This window comes from Mustela putorius, unplaced genomic scaffold (genome assembly GCF_011764305.1).
Source record: "Mustela putorius furo isolate JIRA1106 unplaced genomic scaffold, ASM1176430v1.1 tig00003834_pilon_pilon_pilon, whole genome shotgun sequence".
Classification (NCBI taxonomy): domain Eukaryota; kingdom Metazoa; phylum Chordata; class Mammalia; order Carnivora; family Mustelidae; genus Mustela; species Mustela putorius.
Genome location: NW_025421987.1, coordinates 105,437,463 through 105,464,010, shown reverse-complemented (window position 1 = coordinate 105,464,010; position 26,548 = coordinate 105,437,463). Strand labels below are relative to the sequence as shown.

At 40.5% G+C, this 26,548-nt stretch overlaps 1 protein-coding gene across 1 annotated transcript in view; it reads left to right on the top strand.

The window, feature by feature from the left end:
* Positions 1 to 4,022: 4,022 nt before the first annotated feature.
* PCCB (propionyl-CoA carboxylase subunit beta) overlaps positions 4,023 to 26,548 on the top strand; it is a 101,171-nt gene continuing 78,645 nt past the window's right edge. Inside the window, exons 1-5 of the mRNA XM_004762456.3 lie at positions 4,023 to 4,250; positions 7,283 to 7,402; positions 8,408 to 8,476; positions 11,502 to 11,558; positions 13,355 to 13,468. Of these exons, the coding sequence (XP_004762513.1) occupies positions 4,068 to 4,250; positions 7,283 to 7,402; positions 8,408 to 8,476; positions 11,502 to 11,558; positions 13,355 to 13,468 (543 nt within the window). The 5' untranslated portion in view covers positions 4,023 to 4,067. The remainder of the gene's footprint in view (positions 4,251 to 7,282; positions 7,403 to 8,407; positions 8,477 to 11,501; positions 11,559 to 13,354; positions 13,469 to 26,548) is intronic.

The following is a 26,548-nucleotide window of genomic DNA, read 5'->3' as shown; positions in this document are numbered from 1 at the left end:
TCTCCCTCTGACCTCCTTGCTCATGCTCTCTCTCATTGTCTCTCTCTCAAATAGTTCTAAAGTTTTTCAGTGGTGTCTTTAGGGTTCTCTCAATATACTTTCATGTCATCTGCAAATAGTGACAGTTTTGTTTCTTCCCAATTTGGATGCCTCTTACATATTTATTTTTTTTTCTTGGCTACTTGTTTTGGTCCATCTTGCAGATAGCAGACTGTGGGACTTCTTAGCCTCCCTAACCACATAAGTCAATTCTTGTAATAAATCTCTTTATATAGCTACATATATCCTAATGATTGTTTTTCTCTAGAGAACCCTGAATAATACAACAGGGAAGAGCAGGAAAGTGAGCCTGATGTGGTAATCACAGGAGAAAGGAGAGGCAGGTGTTATGCTGTAAGGTGGTAGCAACAGATGGCCAAAACTTCAAAGGTAGAGCAGCTCAGCAAGGGTAGAAGAATGTTCTGGAAATGTCTCTGGAAAAAGGAACAATAGAGTTCTGCTCATTTACCACAGAGCCCAAGGAGTCAGAAAAGATGAGGATTTTCCAAGATGGCTTGGAAAATGTGTGTGGTGTAGGGAAAGCCAGGTTCCAGTTCTTAATAACAGTTTTAACTGAAATTTAGAACAGGGTTCCTATAACGCAATGTTAGCAGTCAAGGAGACACAGTCAGACAAAAAATTAAATTTAATGTACTTCATTTTTTTCCATTAAAAAATAAAGCATTAAGGAAAGAAGTACATCCATGATACATAAGAAACATCTTAAATATTCTCTCTTCCCATGTAGATGGCAACTGCTCTCCAAAATTTCCTCTCTCACACCCCTTACTTCCAACCACCCCAGACTTGCTGAGGTGACAAGACACCTGGGTTGCATTAAGAGTAATTGACCAAGAGCACCAGCTGTTATGGAATTAATTGCTGAATTAGTACAGAGGCCACACCTCTCATGGGCTGCTTGCCGCCAAACAAGGGGCACGAATATTTGCCTCTAGGATTCCTTAATAGCCTTGCTGAACTTTCCTTAAGGATGCACAGTAGTCTAAGGAGATCCCAGTCACTTTTCTTTCTTTCTCTCCTTGAGTGGGGTTCAGACTCGCATTGCAATCTGATAGTTCTTCCAGCCTCTCCCAGCTGCTGCCCCATTTTCTCTCACAGGTTGTTCCCCTAATTGATTTCTTGCACACTTAATTCCTCTCTTGGCAGCTGCTTCTTAGAAGATCCAGATAACACACTCTCCCAAATATGTGTGACCTCTTCCAGCTTTACTCCTTCCTTCTATTTCACCCAGCTTTGCTGACAGTGAGTGCTGACTGGCATAGAATGGCCAGTCCAGGGAGACTCCTGTCTCAAAATGGAGAAATAACTCAAGTATAGCAATCAAGCAAGGAGAAATAGGGGCAGGAAAACAGCCTGGAACATGTTAGGATTCCAGAGGGAAGTTACTGGCTTGTTCCACCCTCCTCCTAACCCATGTCCACCCATCCTAGGCTGGGTGGTAAAGAATAGCAGTAAAGGTATAGAATAAGAATATAAGAATAACAGTATAAATCTATAGGACCATATATGGGATACCCATGGTAGAGCACTGGAACAGTGAGGAGGAAGAATGAGTGGAAGGGAAAAAGCAAGTAGAAAAAGAGAACTACTTGGAGGAAACACTAAAGTTCAGTCTAATAGTTGTTTATAGATCCCTCCTGGGCTTTCTGCTAAGCACTGTTTATGGAAAGTTAAAAACAAAAACAAAAACAAAACCCTACCTTACTTCCCTGAGGGACTGATACTTTCCCTAACCTAGGCAGAATGAGGATTAGAGTAGACTGCCTTGAGGAGATGATACCTAAGCAGAGTCTGGAAGGATGCACAGGTGTAGGAGAAAACCTGTTGAACCACAGGCAGTTGCCTATCTGCTAGCTCAGTTCAGTTCCACGAATACATTCTGAAGGCTTCCTATGTATTGGGCCCTCTTCCAGGTGCGGGGACCACAGTGCTGAGCAAGATGGCCACTGTCTCAGTCCTCTGGAATCTAGCTGAGAACAGAGTGGAACAATCTTACCACAGTATGAGATATGCCACAGGAGAGGGATCTGCAAAGGATCAAACAGCAGTCTCAAGGCTCAGCCCATATGAAGCCCCATATTCTGAACATGGCAAAATTCTTCACACTCTAGCTCCATTACTGCTCTGTAGTCTCATTTACCACCATTCCTCAAAAGCTTGAGATACAACTGTGTGTGAATCTGAATATGCCACTTCTAGCATATAGTTAGTTACTTTTTCAGAGATACTCTCCTTGACACATCCAGCCTTGTGCAAATTCTCCCCTATGCTACCAGGCTAGTCTTTTGTCTATCTCTCTAGGTTGATGAGATTCGTTTTTTGTTGTTGTTGTTGTTGTTATTTTTTAAAAAAATGATTTTATTTATTTATTTATTTGATAGAGATCACAAGTAGGCAGAGAGGCAGGCAGAAAGAGAGAGAGAGAGAGAGATAAGCCAAACAGAGCCTGATGTGGGGCTAGATCCCAAGACCCTGCGATCATGACCTGAGCCAAAGGTAGAGGCTTCAACCCACTGAGCCACCCAGGCTCCCCAGTTGATGACATTCTTTCTTTCTTTCTTTCTTTTTTTTTTTTTTTAAAGATTTTATTTATTTATCAGAGAGAGAGAGGGGGAGAGAGCGAGCACAGGCAGACAGAATGGCAGGCAGAGGCAGAGGGAGAAGCAGGCTCCCTGCCGAGCAAGGAGCCCGATGTGGGACTCGATCCCAGGACGCTGGGATCATGACCTGAGCCGAAGGCAGCTGCTTAACCAACTGAGCCACCCAGGCGTCCTTTTTTTTTTTTTTTTTTTTTTTTAGTTGATGACATTCTTAAAGCAGTGACCCAAACGCAGGTCCAACAACATCTACCACGGAGTCAGGTGGGCTTTGTCCAGCCACATGACTTCAGGCTTTGGATCCTCAGCTTCCCTGTATATCCAGGTGAATAACTCCTACTCAAGGAAATGTAATAAACACTGGTGGTTAGTTCTTGGCTTATAGTAAGTGCTCAAAAATATTTGCTGAATTGAATTGCATTAAAATTTAAGCCCCAGGCCTGAATTTGGACTTTATGAAGGCTCTGGCTGTGTGAGCCGGAGCTTGGAGGGGTTAATGACCAATTTTAGCAGTTTTCTCTGTGACTAAGAATGCAAGATATACACCTTGTTCTCTGCCTTGAAGACCTGCTTGTTAGCTGGGGAAACAGATGGACAACCTCCCCCAAGAGTTCAGTTCCGAATTCCTAAAGCAGTGGTTCTCAAACTCTAGCAAGCATCAAAATCACCTAGAGGTCATCTGGTGAAACAGATTGCTGGCTACAGCTCGAGTTTAATTCAGTAGGTCCCGGATGAAGTATGAGAATTTGAAAGTCTGCATTTCCCGCTTGCTCTCAAGTGATAGTCAAACCGCTGTGCCCACGCCCACACTTCGAGAACTACCCACGAGAGATTAGGAGCCCTGTGCTCAACACGCAGCACAGAGTGGGTCTCTGTTATCCTGGCCCCACTACATCTTTAGTCTCTGCTCTTGATCAAATCACTCTACCTCTCTGTGCTTCATTTGCTTCATCTGTGAAATCAGGATAATAAGGTAATGCAAGTGCGTGCTTAAAGCCACACTTGGCACAGTGTTTTTTTTTTTTTTTTTTTTTTTTTTTGTTGTTGTTATTGTTTGTTTTTTGTTTTTTAACAAATGTCGGCTATCTGCTATTATCTATTCATTTTCTGGAGGTGGTGGGACGACCAAACTAGAGGTCTAGGTAGACAGAGAAGAAGAACCAAAACCCTCTTCCGTGCAGCAAGGAAGGCACAAGAGCTGAGGACCAGTATTATCCTTCTTAAAGTAACGCTCTAGTGGGGTCTGGGGTCTCAAAAGCTCCGCCTTTTCTCCTTAGAGGGCCCTGATGTCCAACCCACAGCTTCTTAACGTCCCATAGGTGCTGCGCAGGCGCAAAACCCTATGTGCCCACGCTTGACGCACATGCGTACTCAGACGCACAAGGTTGGGGGCTGGCCTGCAGAGCAGAAATGGCGGCGGCAATACGTGTGTTGGCGGCTGGAGCAAGCCGCAGCGTTGTGGTGAGCAGTCTCCGGCCCGCAGTCCGCAACCTGTGTAGCCAGCCTATCTCCGTTAACGATCGCATCGAGAAAAAGCGCAAGGCCGCATTGGTGGGAGGAGGCCAGCGCCGCGTAGATGCGCAGCATAAGCGGGTGAGTCCCGCGGTGGTCGGACCATCCCCTCGGCGTTCGCGACCTATCACAGAGTGCCCAGCTCGCGACGCCCCAGTCCTTTCAGCCAATCAGCGCCATGCCGGGGAGGGGCGGGGTCGAGAAGGTTCACCTTAAGTACCTGTTGCCTTTTACCAAGTTGCAGGTAAAACGAAGATAAGCACCACTGTGCTTTACTACTCTCCACTTTGCTTTTGGATATTTAGAGGGAGCTGGCCGGCTCCCAGCTGGCTCACCACTTAACATCTATAGACTTTTGGACTAGTTACTTAATCATTAGGAGTCAGGTTTTTTTTTTTTTTAAGATTTTATTTATTTGTCAGAGAGAGAGAGGGAGAGAGAGCGAGCACAGGCAGACAGAATGGCAGGTAGAGACAGAGGGAGAAGCAGGCTCCCCGCTGAGCAAGGAGCCCGATGCGAGACTCGATTCCAGGACGCCGGGATCATGACCCGAGCCGAAGGCAGCTGCTTAACCAACTGAGCCACCCAGGCGTCCCAGGAGTCAGTTTTTTGTTTTTTTTTTTTTTTTTTAAGAAGAAACTAGTAGTACTTATTCCTTCACAATCTTATTGGTATAGCTACGGAAGCGATGATAGGCACTTAGGGGGAAAAAAATCTGTTTATTCTCCTGCCCCGTGAAAGCGTGGTAAATTCTGCCTCTCTTATGGAAGCAGGAAAATCGGAACATACGGCAGGGGAATTAACGTGGGCAAAATCTCAAAGTAATCTGGGGCGGGGTGTGCACGGGGAACTTGTGGAACTTCTGACCCCTCAATGCTGGCAGAACGCCTTTGAGGTCTTAGCATGCATCGACATGCTGGGTAGGAAAGGACCCTGTCGGAGGCAGGGAGGTTTTTGAGGCAAGACAGCTGGCCTTTAGAGATATGCTGTGTGGACCATTTAGCAGCAGGAGAAACTGAGGCCCAGATCAGTGACCTGGGACTTGAAACTAGGCTCATGCAGTGCTTCACTGACACGTGTGTGAATCTGGACTGATGTGCTGAATGAGTTAAATCACCAATCTGGAAGATAGAGAAGTGAAATTCTTAGAGGTGAAGGTCATTGAGGCACAACTGTCAAGTGTGGTGAGGGGTGGTGAGTGGGGTGGAACGCTAGGATCTTTAGTGAGGAGATTTGAATTAGCTCTTTATTGAAGTCTAAACTGGATGTTGATTGATTGATTATTTTTAGATTTTATTTACTTATTTGACAGAGAAAGAGAGCGAGAGAGCACAAGCCGGGGGAATGGCAGGGAGAGGAGAAGCAGACTCCCCGCTATCAGAGAGCCCAGTGCAGGGCTTGATCCCAGGACTCCAGCAGATGCCCCTTGAGTGTTGATTTAAATGTTATAAATTCTGATTTGACAAAAACATGAAGGTGACTGTTCCTTTTTGACAAGTTACTTAATCCCTAGGAGTCATTTATTCTAAAGAGAAGATAGTAGTAATTTTTGACCCTTGGGAGTGAGATATAAGTTTGGTTGAGTGTGGGTCCATCTGGGTAGTGTAGTCCTTAAACCTCAGACTCTTGGTTTTGGCTCAGGTCGTGATCTTCAGTGGTGGGATCAAGCCCCAAGTTGGGCTCCAGGCTCAGCAGCGAGTCTGCCTGGGACTCGCTCTCTCTCTCCCTCTGTCCCTCCCCCGCACCATCCCAGGTGCACTCTCTCTCTCAAATAAATAAACCTTTAAAAAATTTGGCTGAGTATGTGGTGTCAGGAGTATTTTCCCTCCCTCCCCTGGGGTGGCTCTATCTCGATTGAAGGAACCTTTGCATCTTCCTTTGAAAGGCCTTTCAGTGCTCCTGTGCACTCTTTGTGTTGGGACCCATTGCTGACTTCCTCCCTGGAACATCACCCCACTTCTTCCTGGGTAGACTCTACTGGGCTTAGATGCAGGCTCAAGAAGCAATTTTTCTTTTGCTAGAGCTGACTTAGTCAGGAGGCTGACTTGATTTAAATCCCTCTCTCCACCCTTTTTAAAACAAATTTTTGGACTATTTCCATAGGACAGATTCCCAGAAATGGAATTACTGGGTCAAAAGATAGAAATATTTTTAACACTCTAATATATGTTGCCAAATTGCTTTCTGGAAAACTTAATTCTACTTTACACAATAGTGTATATGATGGCCTGTTTGTTTTAGAAAGACCTCACTGGCTTTGGCTACTTTCTTATGGGGGAAAAAAAAGCCAGTTTGAGGTGGTTTTTTCCCCCAGGGTGGAGGGAGGTTGGAATACAGTGGGCCTGGCTGTTTGGCTTGCTCTGAGTAAGGGCTTGAGAGTCCAAGCAACAGAAGCTATTGATAAGTTGAAGGTTCCAACCTCACCGTCCCCAAGCAGCATTTTTTTTTTTTTAAACTCTTCTCAAGTGAGCTCTTTACTGCTCTCTGTCCCCCTCCTTTTCTTCTGAGCTATTACCTCTGTGCGGTTGTCTCGGTATCATAGTGTCACTGTCAGGTGTGGGGTCCCTAAGCAGAGCCCCTAATATAGGATAGTGAGAGGAGCCCATGGAGGAGGCAGGAGAAGAATCAGTAAGTAGTCCCAGAAGTGTCCCTGGGGTTGACCACTAGTGAGGTGAGTTTGTGTGGAGTTCCCTAGAAGAAGCTTGTGAATCTGTGTATGTGGCCTCAGACTCTTCACTAAGCCTACTTTAGTTTTCCACCTCCTCCATTCTTCTTTTTATTCCATGATTGCTCCTTAAGTCTCCAATAAATGTTTTTGGAACTAGTATATTGTTCCATGGTCAGGATTCCTTACCCCCACTTCTCTTCACCTTTTCCTCCTCCCATTTCCTTATTTGCCTTCCCCTGTTGGCTCCTGAAACTCCCTGTCTGCCCTGATGTCCTTATTGGCTGAAATCTACTTGTCATACCTGTGTTTTGGGCGGGTTGATGGAATAGAGGCTTTCATGAGAGGTGAAGGGGTAAACTCTGTCTTCCTGGCCTTCTCATGAATGCTCCTTGCTTACTGACTTTGCCTATGATGACCCCACTAAATGGTTTTTGTTGTGTTGTAGGGAAAGCTAACTGCCAGAGAGCGGATCAGTGTTTTGCTGGACCCTGGCAGTTTTGTTGAGAGCGACATGTTTGTGGAACACAGATGTGCAGATTTTGGAATGGCTGCTGAGAAGAATAAGGTATGTTTTCACATGGTGGTGTGAGCCACTACGTTGCACTTTCTAGCTGTTGCTGTGCTGGCCTACCCACTAGACTAATGAAGACCTTTTGGAACTCAAAAGTACATTTAAGAATTTTCAGGTTTGGGGCCTGAAGTTGCAGAGGTGCCTCTGGAGAAGTAGTATTGGGCCTCCAGATTCCCCTACTTAACCTTTGTCTGCAGATGAAGGAATGTGAGTGGGACTGCTTAGACCTTGGGCAGTGTGACTCTGGCCCAGTTTCCAGGGCTCTGGTTGTGGGTTCAGAGATCTCACAAATATGGATTGACAAACTTGGAAGGAAAGATGAGAATGTCTTTTAGTTGTGTTCTAGTTTGTCTAGGCAACAGAGACCCCTAAAGCAGGACCATTTTCCTGTTTTGTCATACTAAGTTTATGGAGCTTTTGGGGTCAGAGTCACCGATACTTTCTTTTTTTTTTTTAATTGGGTGTTCTCCATGGGTATGCGGAATTCTTTGGACTCACTTTTGATCAGTTTTTCTTGGGTCTGCATATATGCTGTTAGTGACCAAAGATTTGGGAACTTGGCACCAAATCAGCTGGCTCCATTTGAGTCATTATGGGCCACATAGTATTCCAGGATTCCAAGCAAAATGATGGGTTTGCCGTAAGGTTTGGGGGTGGGCTGTGTGGCTTTGTAGACTTGCCATGTGTCATTCTATTCCCTTCTCCTTCCCATGGCATTTGGTAGTTGCAGCTCTAGGGAGTTTTAATTATTTTGTTTTTGGAAGAAGATGATCTCTAACTATAGTGCCCTTCACTTCTATTGACAAAGCAGTAGCCTACGGCTTGCTGTTGCAGAGCTGAGCAGGGGAAGAGGAGATTCCATCATGATCCTGATTCATACTGAATTTCAAGAAATTTAGGGTGCGCATTTGTTTTGGGCTTTTTTTGGTCTTTCATTGCTAAATTCACTAAAAGACATATTTGGGTTTTTTAACTCTTATTTTTCTATTTTTCTGATAGTTTCCTGGAGACAGTGTGGTCACTGGACGGGGCCGAATCAATGGAAGATTGGCTTATGTCTTCAGTCAGGTATTTAATAACTCCAATAGGCTGTGCGTTCCTGGAGGGCAGAGCCAGGAGCAAAAGATATGACAAGAAAGCAGTTTTGGGGAATGAAAACTTGCTTGTAGTGGGGGCAGATGAGGGATTTACTTTCTGTTTTTCAGTGGGGGCAGATGAGGGATTTACTTTCTGTTTTTCAGTGCATATGTTGAGAGTTTTATACTATAGTATGTGTTTTTTCTTAGGGTAAAAGAATCAATAGTCTTGAGTGATGATCACAGGGCATTAATCGGATAAAAAGTCCCAGGCCAGGAGTTTAATCCAAGTGAGTGAGTTTCCTTTTGGCAGGTTGGGTGTGTGCCTGGAGGGCATCCATGTCCTGGGCATTGTGTCGACTGAGAGAGTGCTGTGAATGCAGCTTGGGTGGAAGGCACTAGACTCCATGAACCATAGGTTTTGGGCTTTCCCGAAAGTATTAGAACAAATTTTCTTTTCTTTTTTTTTTTTTTTTAATTTTTTTTAGAACAAATTTTCTTAAGCTGCATAAAGACAGATAAAGTTTCTTCACACTGAGACCGTAGAAGAATATAGTATAGGAGGCAGAATAATGGTCCCCCAAAATGTCCAACTCCTAATTCCTGAAGTTTATGAATGATAGCTTCAATGGCAAAGGGGAATTAAGCTGCAGATGGAATTAGTGTTGCTAATTAGCTAACCTTAAAATAAAGAAGCCTGGGTCACCCAGGTGTGCACAATATAATCACAGGGTCCTTAAGAGAAGGAGAGGCAGAAGCAAAGTTCCAAATGGTGTGTTGTGAGAAGGGCCTGCCACTGCTGGCTAAGAAGATGGAGGAAGGGAGTCATGAATGAAGGAATGCAGACGGTCTCCAGAACCTGGAAAAGGCAGGAAAAATGATTCTCTCTTGGACCGTCCAGAAAGGCGCCTAACAATGCTAATCTTGAGTATAGCTCAGTGAGGCCCACGTAGGACTTCGAAATTACAGAACTGTGAGAGAATAGATTTACGTTGCTTTAAGCCACTGAATTTGTGGTAATTGTTAGAGCAGCTTATAGTAAACTAACACTATACTATTCTGGGTTTGATTACTTCCTCTCCCCATCCCCCCACCAGAGGTGGAAATATGCATATAATTCTAAGTGTTTAGTTCCTTTTTATAGATCTAAAATTATAAAGCTTGTTTATGGGTTTAATAGTAAAATAACCATGTTCGGGTAATTTTGAATGTATTGTACTTAGACAATACTCATTTACTTAATGAATTCCCTTTGAAATGTTTTAGAGAAAGACAACTATCATATGATCCCCCTGATATGAGGAAGTGGTGATGCAACATGGGGGCTTAAGTGGGTAGGAGAAGAATCAATGAAACAAGATGGGATTGGGAGGGAGACAACCCATAAGTGACTCTTAATCTTACAAAACAAACTGAGGGTTGCTGGAGGGAGGGGAGTTGGGAGAAGGGGGGTGGGGTTATGGACATTGGGGAGGGTATGTGCTTTGGTGAGTGCCGTGAAGTGTGTAAACCTGGCGATTCACAGACCTGTACCCCTGGGGATAAAAATACATGTTTATAAAAAAATAAAAAATTAAAAAAACAAACAAACAAAAACAACAACAAAAAAAACTGTGTTACAGATGGGTCTACCAAATGCTTAACTAGAAGAAATGATTTCTCCTTTTTGTAATTTATGAGAGCTAGGCAAAAACTTGTACAGAAGGAAGCATTAATCAGATAGCCAGAACAAAGAAAGTTACTATGCTGTCTGGGCTCAACCTTCTAACTACTGAGCAGATACAAAAATTCACTGAGTTGATACTTTTTATCAGCCCATGGGGTAGGGTTGTGTAGGGATAGGGGGAGGGGAGAGGGAAAAAACTGAGCCAGAGTTTCTGTCCTGAAGATGCTAATTATTTTGTGTATAGAATGGGGCAGGACAGGAGGGTCTTCAGTACAGATAGAGTGAGAGAGATGCTGTGCAAGTGCTGTGGGCTGAGGACAAGGGATGATTGCATTCAGACTTGAGGGATGTTTTAGTTGCTTTTTGTGGGGAACTTCTTTTCCAGAGAAGCAGCCTCAGTCTCTTGCTTGATAATTGGCCATAGGTATGTTCTGGGGAGACATGTAGAGGGGAAGGAGAGCCCAGTGCTGGCTCATCATTCAGTGTACAGGTTCCTGATCTCATGTGTTTTTAGACTCACTTTCGTGTTCTTTTGCTGCTGGTGACTGAATCCAGAGCCCCTCTGATGAAGTTGCTTTAGCGAATAAACCTTTCCTCTTCTCAAGATGAAGGAGAGACCCTGTGGGATCCAACTGCTCCCCACAGAGACTTTGTATCAGTCTGTTTTCACCCCTCCTCACCCCCACTTTCCATGGTTCCTGCATTGTCCCCTCCTTGTGGTTACTGCCCCTGCAGTGTATAGGCTTCCATTTGTTCCCTCTAAGTCAAATATTCTTCTTGAGCTTTCATTTCCCCTCGAGTTTGTTCAGTCTCTCCTCTGTGGATGTTGCTTCTTCCTTTTTTGTCCTCGTGGGCTGAATCTCTTCTTAATTTGCTGCTGTCTTTTTGAGATGGTTTTAGGAAGGAGGTCCTTCCTACTTCAAGAAGCCCTTTACATTGGAAGATAATGAAACTCCATAAGCCAGAGGAAGCAGTGAAGGCCCTGATTGACTTTTTTCACCTCCCTCATCAAAATGACTGATACTTTCTAGTAATAGAAATGCCTCACTGTTTGAGATCTCTAGAATCTGATTTTTCAGGTTAATTCTTCATGAAAAGTTTTCCTTTCCATAGAGCTGTGACTCATTTTTATAGAGCAAGTCTTTTGCTCCCAACAATACATGAACTCCCTTTAAAGATACAAATTATTTCATAGAATAATGAATGAAAGACTACTCCTAATTTTTTGAATGTCTAAAAATCCCTCAAAAACTTTTGGCTAAGAGTTTTTCATTTCTTTCTCCTCCTTGTGGCTCTCTGTCCCTGGCTAGTCACTATATTTTAGTTGTTGATTTAATTGTTTTCTTTTCAGGATTTTACAGTTTTTGGAGGTAGTCTGTCCGGGGCGCATGCCCAGAAGATCTGCAAAGTAAGTATTCAGTATTGAAGACCAGTACTTTCATCAGTCACTTGGTACATATTGAGTATTGGGGTACAGAACTATATGTGGGGTGGGTGCTGACCCAAAGTTCCCATCAGTCAGGAGTTTATAACATTTTTTTTTTTTTTTTGTATCATGGATCCCTTTGGTGGGCTGGTAATTATTTGCATGCATAAAATATGTAGGATTACAAAGAAATAAAAATATTTTAAAAAATCACATTTGTAATATATGTGCTTTCTAATTCCTCAAGTAACGAAATTTAGTTGTGGATCCAAACTGCTATAATTTCACAGTATTTTTATGAATAAATTTCACAATATGAATAAATATCCTACTTCAAAATACCTGCAACAACTTGAATGTGCCATAAAAATATCCATGGCTTCTATTAATGACAAAGTCACAGGTATTTCTAATACTTTATTAGTATTTTTTTTTAACTTTGTTCATTATTAAAGGAAATGCTAAAGATCAACCAGAGTTAATAAAGATAAAGATGTAAATTTTTTCCCATCCAAGGCATGGATGAAATTTGTTTATAGACTGCTTGGGATTCTGAAGAGTCCAGGTAAAGAGCCTGTGGTCTAGGTGGAGAGTCCAGGTACTAAAAGATAAAGAGCAGTACAAGGATTGATTACATGATGGTATTTTAAAAATACTGCTAGTGATGAGATGCTCTGGAGATGAATAAAAGTATAGATTATATTTGGAGAACTTTGGAATTAAAGGTAGGGTTGACTGTTAGTAGCTGGTGAGCGCTTCCCTGTGTAATGAAAAACTTGGATTCTAGACATGGTCTTGTCATATGTTTCTGAAACCTTGGACCAGTCCCTTAACTTCTAAACTTCCCCGATTTTCTTTTTACTGCCTCTGTTATCATGGTTAAATGAATAATATGGAAGTGAAAGTGCTTTGTGAACTGTCAAGAGCTATTTGGAATGTTACTTATTAGGCTCTCAACTACTGACCCATGAGGAAAATATGGCTTATTACAAGTAAAAGCAGGCCTGGGCCTGGCCTGTGGTTAACAGATGGATCTACATGTACTTTCACGAAAATCAACTTTGCTATTGTGACTACTGTCAGTTCTTTCAAAAGAGTAATGGGGTCGGGGATGGAGTGGGGGCTGCAGTGGTGGTGGTGGCAGGGCTTGGCTGGCTCAGTCAGTGGAGCATGTGATTCTTGATCTCAGGGTCATGAGTTCAAGCCCTATGTTGGGCATGGAGCCTACTTAAAATAAACAAACAAACAAACAAATAAATAAATAACTGGGAACAAAACTGGCTACTGGAAAATATTACAGCTAGTCCTGAGGCTCTAGAAATGGTTGTTAGGAACAGTTTTTGCCCCTTCTGCTGGGAAGTGCTTTGGGTCTGGGATGCCTGAGGGGCTTTAATTGGCCCTTAAAATTTTGGTTCTTGGGCGCCTGGGTGGCTGCCTTCGGCTCAGGTCATGATCTCAGGGTCCTGGGATCGAGTCCCGCATCAGGCTCTCTGCTCAGCAGGGAGCCTGCTTCCTCCTCTCTCTCTCTCTGCCTGCCTCTCTGCCTACTTGTGATCTCTCTCTGTCAAATAAATAAATAAAATCTTTAAAAAAAAAATTTTTGGTTCTTTGTTTTCCATGAAGGTACCCAGTAATCCTGGGGAAGAAAGCCAGTATAAATGACTCTTGTCCTGAAAAGTATGCTTAGAACATTTTCCAGAAAACACCATGGTGCTTTATAAATTCTGTTTTTGTTAACAGGATCAGTTGTCTCATGAAAGGTTTCTTTGCTGTTTCAGATCATGGACCAGGCCATGACAGTGGGGGCTCCAGTGATTGGACTGAATGACTCTGGTGGAGCACGGATCCAAGAGGGAGTAGAGTCTTTGGCTGGCTATGCAGACATCTTTCTGGTGAGAAACCTGTTAACTGAGTATAGAGAGTAAAATAGTACAAGGCTCAGTTTTCAAAGCTGTGTCCTAGTCAGAGCTTCCTTATCCCTATTGTTCTCTGCTCTGTGTAGGTTCTGTGGCTTCTTTCTGTGTCCTGGGGAAGGCATGGAAGGTGGATAAAAAGCAAGAGAGTAGGTGGAGTGGTTTTCTTTTTTTGTCACAGAGAGCCACTCTTAGGGGAAAACTAAATTAAAGATCACTTGTAGGGGAAATATACCTGATTATTTTTTTCAAAAGCAAAGGACATGGAATTATAAAATATTAAAAATGAATTGATATGATGCTATAAATAGGAATTTTTTAAAAAACACAGTGCTCTTTACTTTGGTTAAAACACAAGATCATTGTATGAAGTTCAAGTTGTAGTACAAAGAAGAAAAATTAGCCAAATCTCACCATTCAGAAACATTCAATGAACATCGAATTCAGATTTCTTTCTGCTCACTTACTAAAATTACAGAGAAAGAAATGAAAAACACAAAAGTAAATTAAATGTGTCATTTGAAGTAGGAAGTATATTATAAGAGAGTAAGGGAGATTGGGGTGAGGGAGAGAGATACTGCCGGATGGAAACTTGAGAAAAGGGACAGATCTACATTTCTAGAGAGGGGAGGAAAAAGAGAGAAGGCAGGAAAGCAACAGGCAGACATTGTTTCTAATCAGGCCAGCTGTTGTTGTCATCCCCTGGGCTGCAGGCTTATGAACATTCTGTCCCTGTCTACTGCCCTTTAGGTTTCATGAGAAAAATGTATATTTATTTTGTGTAAGATGCTCTGCTAGTTGTGGAAGTACTTATGTGGAAGTACTTATGTTCATTGAGGAGCCATTTTGTAGATCTTAAATCTGCTTTTTAATCTTTAATCTTGAGGTCCAGGCATAACCCACTGGGGAGAATTAGCTCTTTGGGTGGCATGGTCAGATGATTTAGGCCTGGAAGGTCTCCTCTGGCTCTTAGCTTGAAGTCATGCCTATATTGAAAATGAAGGAAAGGAAGCATGGCCCTAAGAGAAGTGGCAGTAAATCACCACGTTTTAGAGCTTGTCAGTGTTTTAGAGTATCTCCTACTCTAACCCGTCTTCATGAGTATAGGCTGCAGGAGTTGGGTTTTATTTTCTTTTCAGGAGATAGGCTTCAGTGATGTTAATAGATTATTTACTGGGGTGCCTGGGTGGTTCAGTCAGTTAAGTGTCCGACTCTTGATCTCCAGTTCAGATCTTGATCTCAGGGTTGTGAGTTCAACCCCTCTGTTGGGCTCAGAGCCTATTTAAAAAAAAAAAAAAAAGATTAATGCTGCTTGTTACTTGTACATCTCCAGCCACTTCCTTTTGCCTGTACTGTTAATTTAACTTTTTTTTCTAACTTTATTTTGATAGAATTTCAAACTTTATATAAAGATGGCAAAAATAGTACAAGGAACTCCCATATGTCCTTTACCCAGATTCGTCACTTGTTTACATTTTGCCCATTTGCTGTATCATTTCTCTCCATATGTATGTAGTTGCAGGTTATATTTATCTGAAACACTTGAGAATAAATTGGATGTTGTACCTCCTTTAGTTCTTAAATCCTTCATCATGTGTTTCCTAAGAACAAGGATATTCTGTAATAAAGTGAGTACAATAGTAGAAATCAGGAAATTTAACATTGATTTACTGATACTATTCTTATCTATGGTACATACTCAGATTTCATCAAACAATCCTAAATAAAGCCTGCTATAGCTGTTCCCCTACTACCCTATGCCCCATCTAATCCATGATTAAGTACTGTCTGTAATTATTTTATCTCTTTAATTTCCTTTAGTTTAGAGAAGTTTCTCAGTTTTTCTTTATCATCCATGACTTTGACATTTTTGGGAACAGCTTTAAAGGAGGTATAATTTACAAACCATAAAAATCCATCCATTGTAAGCATGTAATTCAGTGACTTAAAAAAAAAAATCTAGTAAAATTAACAGTGTGTTTCAGGTATACAATATAGTGATTTAACAATTGTATACATTATTCAGTGCTCTCATGGTAAGTGAACTCTTAATCCTCTTCACCTATTTCACCCATCTCCCCACTCACCTTTCCTCCCACCATCGGTTCTGTATAATCAAGAGTCTGTTTTTTGTTTGTCTCTTTTTTTTCCTTTGTTTGTTTGGTTTCTTAAGTTCCACATATGAGTGAAATCCTGTGGTATTTGTCTTTGAGTTATTTCACTTAGTATTATACTTTAGCTCCATCCATATTGTTGCATATGGCAAGATATTATTATTTTTTATGGTGGAGTAATAATCCATTATTTATAGATGCGTGCATGTGTATGTGATATATATATCTGTGTGTGTGTGTATGTAGAGACATATATATCACATCTCTATCCATTCATATATATATATATATATATATGTATATATATCACATTTTCTTTATCCATTCATTTATTGATGGACGCTGATTGCTTCCATAGCTTGGCTGTTGTAAATGCTGTCATAAACGTAACGGTGCATATATCCCTTGGATTTAAAGTTTTTTGTATTCTTTGGGTAAATACTCATTAGTGTGATCACTGGGTCATAAGATAGTTCTATTTTTAATTTTTTGAGTAATCTCCATACTGTCTTCCACATTGATTGCATAAGTTTGCCTTCTCACCAGTGGTGCACAAGGGTTCTTTTTTCCTCCACATCCTTGCCAACACTTGTTTTATTTATTTACTTATTTATTGACGATTTATTTGAGAGAGAGAGAACACATGCACAAACAGGAATGGCAGAGGAAGAGGGAGAGAGAATCCCAAGCACACTCTCCGCTAAATGCAGAGCCCAACATGGGACTCAACCTCATGACTGGAAATCATGACCTGAGCTGAAATCAAGAGTTGGGTGCCTAACCGTTGTGCCACCCAGGTGCCTTGTGCTTTTGATTTTCACTACTGGACAGGTGTAAGGTAGTATCTCCTTGTGGTTTTGATTTGCATTTCCCTAATGAGAGATATTGAGCATCTTTTCATATGTTTGTTGGCGGTCTGGATGTCTTCTTTGGAGAAATGTCTGCTCATGTCTTCTGCCCAGTTTTTGATTGGATTGTTTGTTTTTAGGATGTTGAGTTATATCAGTTCTTTATATATTTTGGATACTAACCCTTTATTAGGTATGTCATTTGCGAATAAGTTCTCTCATGCAGTAGATTGTCTTTGAGTTTTGTAGGTTGTTTCCTTTGCTGTACAGAAGCTTTTTATTTTGATGAAGTCCCAATAGTTTATTTTTGCTTTTGTTTCCCTTGCTTCAGGAGACCTATATAGAAATATGTTGCTATGGCCAATGTGAGAGGAATTACTGCCTGTGCTGTCTTCCAGGACTTATATGGTTTCCTGTCTTATATTTAGGTCTTAATCTTTCCAATTTTTTCTAGAAAATTGATTTCTAATTTAATAGTGTTGGGAAACATGCATAGTCTGACTTCATTCGTTCTGAATTTTTTGAGACTTGTTTTGTGGCCCAATATTTGATCTATTCATAGAATGTTCCATGTGTGCTTGGGAGTGCTGAATCCTAATCACTAGACTACAGGGATCCATGTGCACTTGAAAAGAATGTATATTCCCCTGTTTTTTTTTAAAGATTTTTATTTATTTATTTGACAGACAGAGGTCACAAGCAGGCAGAGAGAGAGGAGGAAGCAGACTCCCTGCTGAGCAGAGAGCCTGATGTGGGGCTCGATACCAGCACCCTGAGATCATGACCTGAGCCGAAGGCAGAGGCTTTAACTCACTGAGCCACCCAGGCCCCTCTATATTCCCCTGTTTTAGAGTGGAATGTTCTGATTGTATGTTAGATCCATCTGCTTCAGTGTTTCATTCCAAAGCCAGTTTCCTGTTGATTTTCTATTTGGAAGATCTGTCCATTAATGTGAGTGAGCTGTTGAAGTCCCCTACTATTATTGTTTTACTATAGATTATTTCCTTTATGTTTGTTACTAGCTGCGTCACATATCTGGGTGCTCTCATGTTGGGTGTGTAAATATTTGCAGTTGTTAGAACTTGTCGGATTGTTCTATTTATGATTATATAGTGTCTTTCTTTTTTTTCTTGTTACTGTCTTTTGTTTTAAAGTCTATTTTGTCTGATTAGAAGTATTGCCACATTGGCTTGCTTTTTACTTCCATTTGCATAATAAATGCCTTTCCATTCTTCACTTTTTTTTTTTTTTAAGATTTTATTTATTTATTTGTAAGAGAGAGAGAGTGAGAGCGAGCACAGGCAGACAGAGTGGAAGGCAGAGTCAGAGGGAGAAGCAGGCTCCCTGCGGAGCAAGGAGCCCGATGTGGGACTCGATCCCAGGATGCTGGGATCATGACCTGAGCCGAAGGCAGCTGCTTAACCAACTGAGCCACCCAGGCGTCCCCATTCTTCACTTTTAGTTAGCATGTGTCTGTCTGTGAAATGAGTCCTTTGAAGGCAGCATATTGATTGGTCTTACTTGATTATCTATTCTATCACTGTATGTCTTTTGATTGGAATGTTTAGACCATTTACGCTTAAAGTAATTATTTATAGGTGTATATTTCTTGCTGTTCTGTTACTGCTTTTATGGTTGTTTTTTCCTTCCCCATTCCTTTCTTCTCTTATTCTTTCACAGTTTGCTGACTTTGTTTGGTGATCTTTTTTGATTCCTTTCTCTTTATTCCTAGGGTTACCATTAGGTTTATATATAAAATCTGCATATGGTGGTTTACCCTGGGTTGATAGTTGCTTAAGTTTGAATCCATTCTGGAGTGCCTGGGTGGTTCAGTTGGTTAGGCATCTGCCTTTGGCTTAGGTCTTGATCCCAGTCGGGGAAGAAGCCCTGTATCCGGCTCCCTGCTCAGAGGGAGCCTGCTTCTCCCTCTCCTCCCTGTTGGTGCTCCTTCTTGCTATCTTTAAATCTTTAATCTTTAAAGGTTTTATTTATTTATTTATTTATTTATTTATTTATTTATTTGACAGAGAGACATCACAAGTAGGCAGAGAGGCAGGCAGAGAAAGAGGAGGAAGCAGGCTCCCTGCTGAGCAGAGAGCCTGATGCGGGGCTCGATCCCAGGACCCTGAGATCATGACCTGAGCCAAAGGCAGCGGCTTAACCCACTGAGCCACCCAGGTGCCCCTAAATCTTTAATCTTTAAAATCTAAATCTAAAATCTTTAAATCTAAAATCTTTAAAAAAAAAAAAGTTTGAACCATTCTTTACTCCTCTGCCCCCGTGTTTTAGGTATATGGTGTTATACTTTACAGACTTTTATTTTGTGAATACCTCAACTGAGGTTTTTTTTTTTTTTTAATTGGTATACTTTATTTTACTGCTTTTGTGCTTCCCACTTTTCTTACTTATGATCTCTTCTTTCTACTCAGAGTCCTCTTTAACATTTACGACTTTGTTTTTAAGTTTTCCCAGCTTCGGGGCACCTGACTAGCTCAGTTGGTAGAACATGTGACTCTTAATCTTGGGGTCTTGAGTTCAAACCCCATGTTGGATATAGAGGTTACTTAAAAAAATAACATCAAGATTTTTTTTTCTCCCCAGATTGAGTCTTCTGATTACTGTTTCTTGTTTGGGCATCAGAATAATTCTGGCCTCATAGAATCAGTTGGAAGTATTGCCTCTCTTCCCTTTTTTGGGAAGAATTTATAAAGGCTTGACATTAGCTCTGTAACTATTCGGTAAAATTAATCAGTGAAGCAATCTGGACCTTGAGTTTGCTTTATAAATAATGTAAATAATGAGATATTAGTAATCTATAATATATTTCAGGTATACAAGATATTCACCAATTCTGTACATTATGCAGTGCTCATCATAAGTGTAGTTCTCCTCTGTCACAGTATTATTGTGTGTATATATATATATACAGAGATTTTATTTAGTTGAAAGAGAAAATGAGAGGAGAGTGAGTGAGGGAGAGAGCGCATGAGATGGGGTAGAGTCAAAGGGAGAAGCAGACTCCCTGGCTGAGCAGAGAGCCCAATGTGTGGCTTGATCCTGGACTCCCGGGTCATGACCTGAGCAGAAGACAGACATTTAACTGACTGAACCCCTCAAGTACCTAAACATAGAATCTTTTTCATTTTATTTTTTTATTTAAACCTTCCTATGCCCTCATCTATAAAGTGAGGTTCTTGTGGAAAAATATAGGCATATTTTTATTTAACTTGATTTTTAATTTTTTATCCAATTTATTTAAACCTAAAAAGCATCTCCCCAGTTTCCCTGTCTCCTCCCCTCCCCCAATTTATTCTCTTTATCTACAAGCTTTTTAAAAAAATATATACATCTATTCTTTTAGGTTCCACATATACCTAATGCAGTATTTGTCTGTCTTTGACATTTTGCTTAGCATAACGCCTTCAGGCTCATTCCATGTTGTTGCAAATGGCAAATTTTTTTTTATGGCAGAATAATATTTCATTGTATATATGTACCACACTTTATCTCACCCATTGATGGACACAGGTTGTTTCCATATCTTGGCTATTATAATAATAATGCTTTAGTGAATATGGAGGTACATATATCTTTTTGAATTAGTGTTTCCATTTTCTTTGGATAGATACCCAGTAGTTAAATTGCTGGATCTTATGGTAGCTTTGGTTTTAATTTTGTGAGGAACCTTCATAGTGTTTTCCATTGCAGCTGCACCAATTTACTTTTCCACCAGTAGTACACAGGGGTGTCCTTTTTTACATACCCTTACCAACACTTGTTAATTCTTGTCTTTTTGGTAATAGGCATTCTAATAGGAGTGAAGTGATATATCATCATGGCTTTGATTTGCATTTCTAAATTCACTAAATTATTAGTGAAGTTGAGTATCTTTTGTACCTATTGGCCATCCTAATGTCTTCTTTGGAAAAATTGTCTTTTCCGATCTCCCCATGTTTTAATTGGATTTTTTTTCCTACGGAGTTGTGTGAGTTCTTTATATATTTTAGATATTAGCCCCTCATCAGATAGGATTTGCAAGTATCTTCTCCCTTTCAGTAGGCTGCCTCTTCATTTTATTGGAGGTTTCCTTTGCTGTGCAGAAGCCTTTTAGTTTGATGTAGTCCCATTTGTTTGTTTTTGCTTTTGTTGCTTTGGTTTTAGTGTCAGATTAAGAAAAAAACATTGTTGGGGCACCTGGGCGGCTCAGCTGGTTGAGCGTCTATCTGCCTTTGGCTTAGGTCATGGTCCTAGGGTCCTGGGATCAAGCTCCACATTGGGCTCCCTATTCGGCAGGGAGCCTGCTTCTTCCTCTCCCTCTTTTCCTCCTCCCCCAAATCCCCTCCCTGCACTTGTGCTCTCTCTTAAATAAATAAAAATCTTTAAAAAAAACCCGAAACATTGCTAAGACCTATGTCAAGGAACTTACTGTCTATGGCTTCTTTGAGTTTATGGTTTTATATTCAAGTCTAATTCGTTTTGAGTTGATCTTTGTGCATAGTGTAAGACAGCTGTCCAGTTCTTTTGCATGTGGCTTTCTAATTTTTCACAACACTTACATCTTTCCTTTTTCCTCCTTCCCTTCCTTTCTTCCTCTTTCTTACTTCTCCCTTCCTTCCTTCTTTTTTCTTCCTCTTTCTTTTTCTTCCTTCCTTCCTAGAGGGAGTGTGTGTGTGTGTGTGTGTGTCTAGGGTAAAGGGAGAGGGAGAGTGAGAATCCCAACCAGGTTCCACATTTAACATGGATACTGATGGGCTGGATCTCAAATGCTGAGATCATGATTGAGTCGAAATCAAGAGTCAGATGCTTAACCGATAGCCACCCGGGCACCCCTACAACACTGCTTTCTGAAGAGGCTGTCCTTTCCCCATTGTATATTCTTGCTTCCTCTCTCAAAAGTTAGTTGACCATATATGTGTGGTTTTATTTTGGGGTGCTCTATTCTGTTCTTTTGGTTTATGTGTCTGTCTTAATTCAGTACCATACTGTTTTGATTGTTATTGCTTTGTAATATAGTTTGAAATCAGGGGCATGATACCTCCAGGTTTGTTCTTTCACAAGATTGCTTTGATTATTTGGGATCTTCTAAAGTTTCACACAAATTTTAGGATTCTTTGTTTTTATATCTGTGAAAAATGCCTTTGGAATTTTTTTTTTTGTTGTTGTTCTGTTGGAATTTTGATAGGGATTGTATTGAATCTACATATTGCTTTGGGTTAGTATGGACAATTTATTCTTTTCATCTATGAGTATGGAATATTTTTCCATTTGTGTTATTAGTTTCTTCTAGTAATGTTTTAAGGTCTCAATATACAGATCCTTGGTTAAATTCTTTGGTATTTTATTCTTTTAGATGTAATTGTAAATGGGATTTCTACTTAATTTCTTTTCTAATAATTATTAGTGTATAGAGACAGCAAATTTTTGTATACTGATTATATATCCTAAAACTTTACTGTATTTATTTATTCTAAAAAATTTTTTTTTCTGGAGTCTTTAGGTTTTAGGATTCAGGGTAAATATATGTAGGTATATATATGTAGTATATGTACATATAATATGTCATCTGCAGATAGTGACAGTTTTACTTTGTTTCTAGTTAGGATGCCTTTTCTTTTTTCTGACTGCTCTGGTTAGGACTTCAGCACTATGCTGCATAAAAGTGGTGAGAATAGGCATCCTTGTCTTGTTCCTGATCTAAGTGGAACCGCTTTCAGATTTCCACTATTCAGTATATTAGCTGTGGCCTTATTATATGTGGCTTGTATTATGTTGAAGTACATTCTCTGTATACCTGCTTTGTTAAGAGATTTTATTGTAAATGGATGTTGAACTTTGTCACATGTCAAATTTTCTCTGGCTCTCTTGAGATAATCATGATTTTTATCCTTTATTTTTTAAGGTGATACATGACAGTGACTGTATTGTAGATGTTGAACCAGTCTTGCATTCCTTGACTAAATCCCACTTGATTATCATATATGGTATTTTTATCCATATTCCATATTCCATGTGTTCTTGAGTTAGCTTTACTAATATTTTGAATATTTTTATATCTTTGTTCATCAAGAATATTGGCCTGTAATTCTTTTTTTCTGGTATTTCTGGTTTTGATATCAGGGTAATTCTGGTCTTGTAAAATGAGTTTGGAAGAATTCCCTCTCTTTTGTTTTTTTTTTTTTTTGGAGGGGTTTTAGAAGAATTGGTAAACTATAAAACTCTCCAGGGACAGCAGAACACTGGAACCTCGTAGAGGGTGAGTGCAGAGATACTGCCGCCCTCTGATGTCTCTGGAAAGGATTAAAGTTGGCCCCAAGATACATTCCTAATAAAAACAAAAGTCTGCCTTCAGATTTCAGTCATGATGATCAACTAATAGGCCTCTTTCACAGAGACAGTTCCTGAGCCTGTTGTCCCTTACTGTGTATTGTGGATTTTGGATGCCTCAGAACTTTTTCTCCTTTGTTACAGTCCTGTGGGTCCCAGGAGTGTCAGCCCTACTGGCTGCCAGAGTCAGGTGATATAGAGGTGTCCCTTGGCAGCAGTCACAAAAATTGGGTTACCAGATGATGTGATCTCCTTTCTGGATCAACCAATTAATGCAGTCCCATGGAACCAGGAATGTAAGGTCCTCTGACCTCCAGAACCAAGCAATCAAGAGATGTCCCCTAGATGGCACCTGCAAAAATTGGGGCACCAGGTTTATGTGAAAGCTCTCTTCTAGGAGATGCTAGTGTTCTGCAGCATGGCAAAGAGAGCATGAAGATGGTGCCCCACTTAGCCTCTGTTCCTGTATTCATGCAGGCTCCTAGATGCATGTGTGTATATGTCTGCCCCTCCTTCTGATGCTTTAATATAAGCATATGAGCTTTCTTCACTTTAAGTCTGGGTGCAATTTGCTGCCTTTGAGCTGTGTTTTGGGGTGAGTCCAAATGTGTGAGCCTTAAAAGTGGTTTTCCAGATTGCTTCAGTCTTGTGGGTCTCAGGACGTGAGCCCTGTTAGGTGATTTGGGGGCATAGTTCTCAGATGTTTATCTTAAAAGTTTGGGATTCCCAATTTGGGGCTCTAACTCTTTGCTTTTGAGGGAGAAAGTCCAGGTTTTATATTCCTTCCCATGCCAGGGGTGGGGTTCATGTGATATTGTGTGCTCCAGTCTCTCATACCTGCCTTGATGTGCTTTTCTTCCGTGTAGTTGCTACTCCTTCAACCTTTAGGGTTTTTATTATTTTCAGAGGACTTTGTGGCTATGGGAGGAGTTACGTTCAGTTTCCTCCTGTATTACCATAAAAAATTGCATTTTAAAAATCTGTATTAGTAGAGGAATTTAACCCATTTGCATTTAATGTGATTACCAAGAAAGGATTTATTTCTGCTATTTATCTATTTTCTGTTATGTTTCTTGTTCCTTGGTTCCTGTATTAATGCATTTTTTAGTGTTTAATTATTTTTTTTTTAAGTGTGCCATTTTGATTCGCCATTTTGATTCATGTTTGTTGTTCATTTTCATCATTTTCCCCTAATGGTTTACAATTATTAGCTTAAATTTATAGCAATTTGTTTTGAATAATACCAGCTTAGCTTCAGTGGTATACAGAGGTTCTGCTTGTATACATCTCCATTCTTCCTCCATGTTGTTATCATAGAGTATATATCTTTATACATTGTATAGCTATTAACAGATTTGTCATTGTTTTGTGCATTTGTTTTTTAAATACCTTGGGAAGAAGAGAGATGTTACAGACAAAACCAAAGCACTGCAATAACATTGTTTTTTATGTTTACTTAGGAAATTCAATTTCTAAGTGTTTGTTTTTTCTCATGCCATCAAGGTACTTACTGTGGCCCTTTCATTTCAGGCTAAAGGACTTGTAGTGTTTTTTGAATGACATGTCTAGTGTAAACAACCTTCAGCTTTTGTCTGGAAATGTCTTAACATTCCTTTATTCTTGAAGGATAGTTTGTTAGATATTTTTGACACTTTCTTTTTCCTTTCAAGACTTTTTTTTTTTTTTTGAGATTTTATTTATTTGACAGAGAGATGGAAAGTACAAGTAGGCAGAGCAAGAGGGAGAAGTAGGCTCTCCCCTGAGGAGGGAGCCTCATGCAGGGCTTGATCCCAGGACCCTGGGATCATGACCTGAGCTAAAGACAGACGCTTAACTGATTGAGCCACCCAGGTGTCCTCCTTTCAAGGCTCTTAAATATCCTCCTGGACTCTGATTTCTGGTGAGAAATCAGCTGTTAATTTTATTGAGGATCTCTTGTATGTGACAAGTTGCTTGTTTCTTGCTGCCCTCACATTCCTTTCTTTGTGTTTAAGTTTCAGCAGTTTGATTATAATGTGAGTTTGGTGTGAATCTGAGTGGAATTCATTGAGATTCTTGGATGTGTATATTCATATCTTTCATCAAATTTGGGAACTTTTCAGCCATTATTTCTTAAAATACTTTAATCTGTCTCTTCCTCTTTTTTAAAAATTTTCTTTTTATTGCTCTTTTTAAAAAAATTTAATTCAATTAATTAACATATAATTTATTATTAGTTTCAGAGGTAGAGTTGATTCATCAGTCTTTTATAACACCCAGTGCTCCTTACATCATGTGTCTTCCTTAATGTCCATCACCTAGTTACCCTATCCCCCAATCCCCTCCCCTTCCAGCAACTCTGTCTTCTATGCTTAAGAGTCTTTTGTGGTTTGTCTCCATCTCTGATTTTGTCTTGTTTTATTTTTTTCCCTCTTCCACTATGGTCATGTTTTGTTTCTTAAATTCTACATGAGTGAAATCATATGGTAACTGTCTTTCTCTGATTGACTTATTTCTCTTAGTATAATACCCTCTAGTTCCATCCATATCATTGCAAATGGCAAGATTTCTTTTTCTTTCTTTTTTTTTTTTTTAAAGATTTTATTTATTTATTTATTTGACAGAGATCACAAGTAGGCAGAGAGGCAGGCAGAGAGAGAGGGAGCAGCAGGCTCCCTGCCAAGCAGAGAGCCCAATGCAGGGCTCGATCCCAGGATCATGACCCAAGCCGAAGGCAGAGGCTTAACCCACTGAGCCACCCAGGCATCCCTGGCTGCTTTTTCTTTTTCTTCTTTTGATGGCCGAGTGGCATTCCATTATGTGTGTGTGTGTGTGTGTGTGTGTGTGTATGTGTATATATATACCACATCTTCATCCATTCACGTGTTGATGGACGTCTGGGCTCTTGGCATAGTTTGACTATTATGGACATTGCTGCAATAAACACAGGGGGGGTGCAGGTGCCCCTTCAGGTCACTTCATTTGTATCTTTGGGGCAAATACCTAGTAATGCAATTGCTGGGTTGTAGGGTGGCTTTATTTTCAACTTTTTGAAGAACCTTCATATGTTTTCCAGAGTGGGTGCACCAGCTTGCATTCCCACCAACAGTGTAAGAGGGTTCCCCTTTCTCCACATCCTTGCCAACATCTGTCATTTCCTAACTTGTTAATTTTAGCAATTCTGACTGGTGTGAGGTGGTGATATCTCAAAGTGGTTTTGATTTGTATTTCCCTGATGCTGATTGATGATGAGCATTTTTTTCATGTGTGTGTTGGCCATTTGGATGTCTTCTTTGGAGAAATGTCTGTACATGTCTTCTATCCATTTCTTTTTTTTTTTTTTAAAGATTTTATTTATTTATTTGACAGACAGAGATCACAAGTAGGCAGAGAAGCAGGCAGAGAGAGAGGAGGATGCAGGCTCCCCGCTGAGAAGAGAGCCCGATGTGGGGCTCGATCCCAGGACCCTGGGATCACAACCTGAGCTGAAGGCAGAGGCTTTAACCCACTGAGCCTCCCAGGCGCCCCTCTTCTGTCCATTTCTTGACTGGATTATTTGTTCCTTGGGTGTTGAGTTTGATAAGTTTTTTATAGATTTTGGATACTAGCCCTTTATCTGATATGTTTTTTGCAAATATCTTCTCCCATTCTGTCGGTTGTCTTTTGGTTTTGTCAACTCCTTCCTTTTGTGTGCAGAAACTTTTTATCTTGATGAAGTCCCAATAGTTCATTTTTGCCTTTGTTTCCCTTGCTTTTGGAGACATGTCTAGCAAGAAGTTGCTGCAGCCAAACTC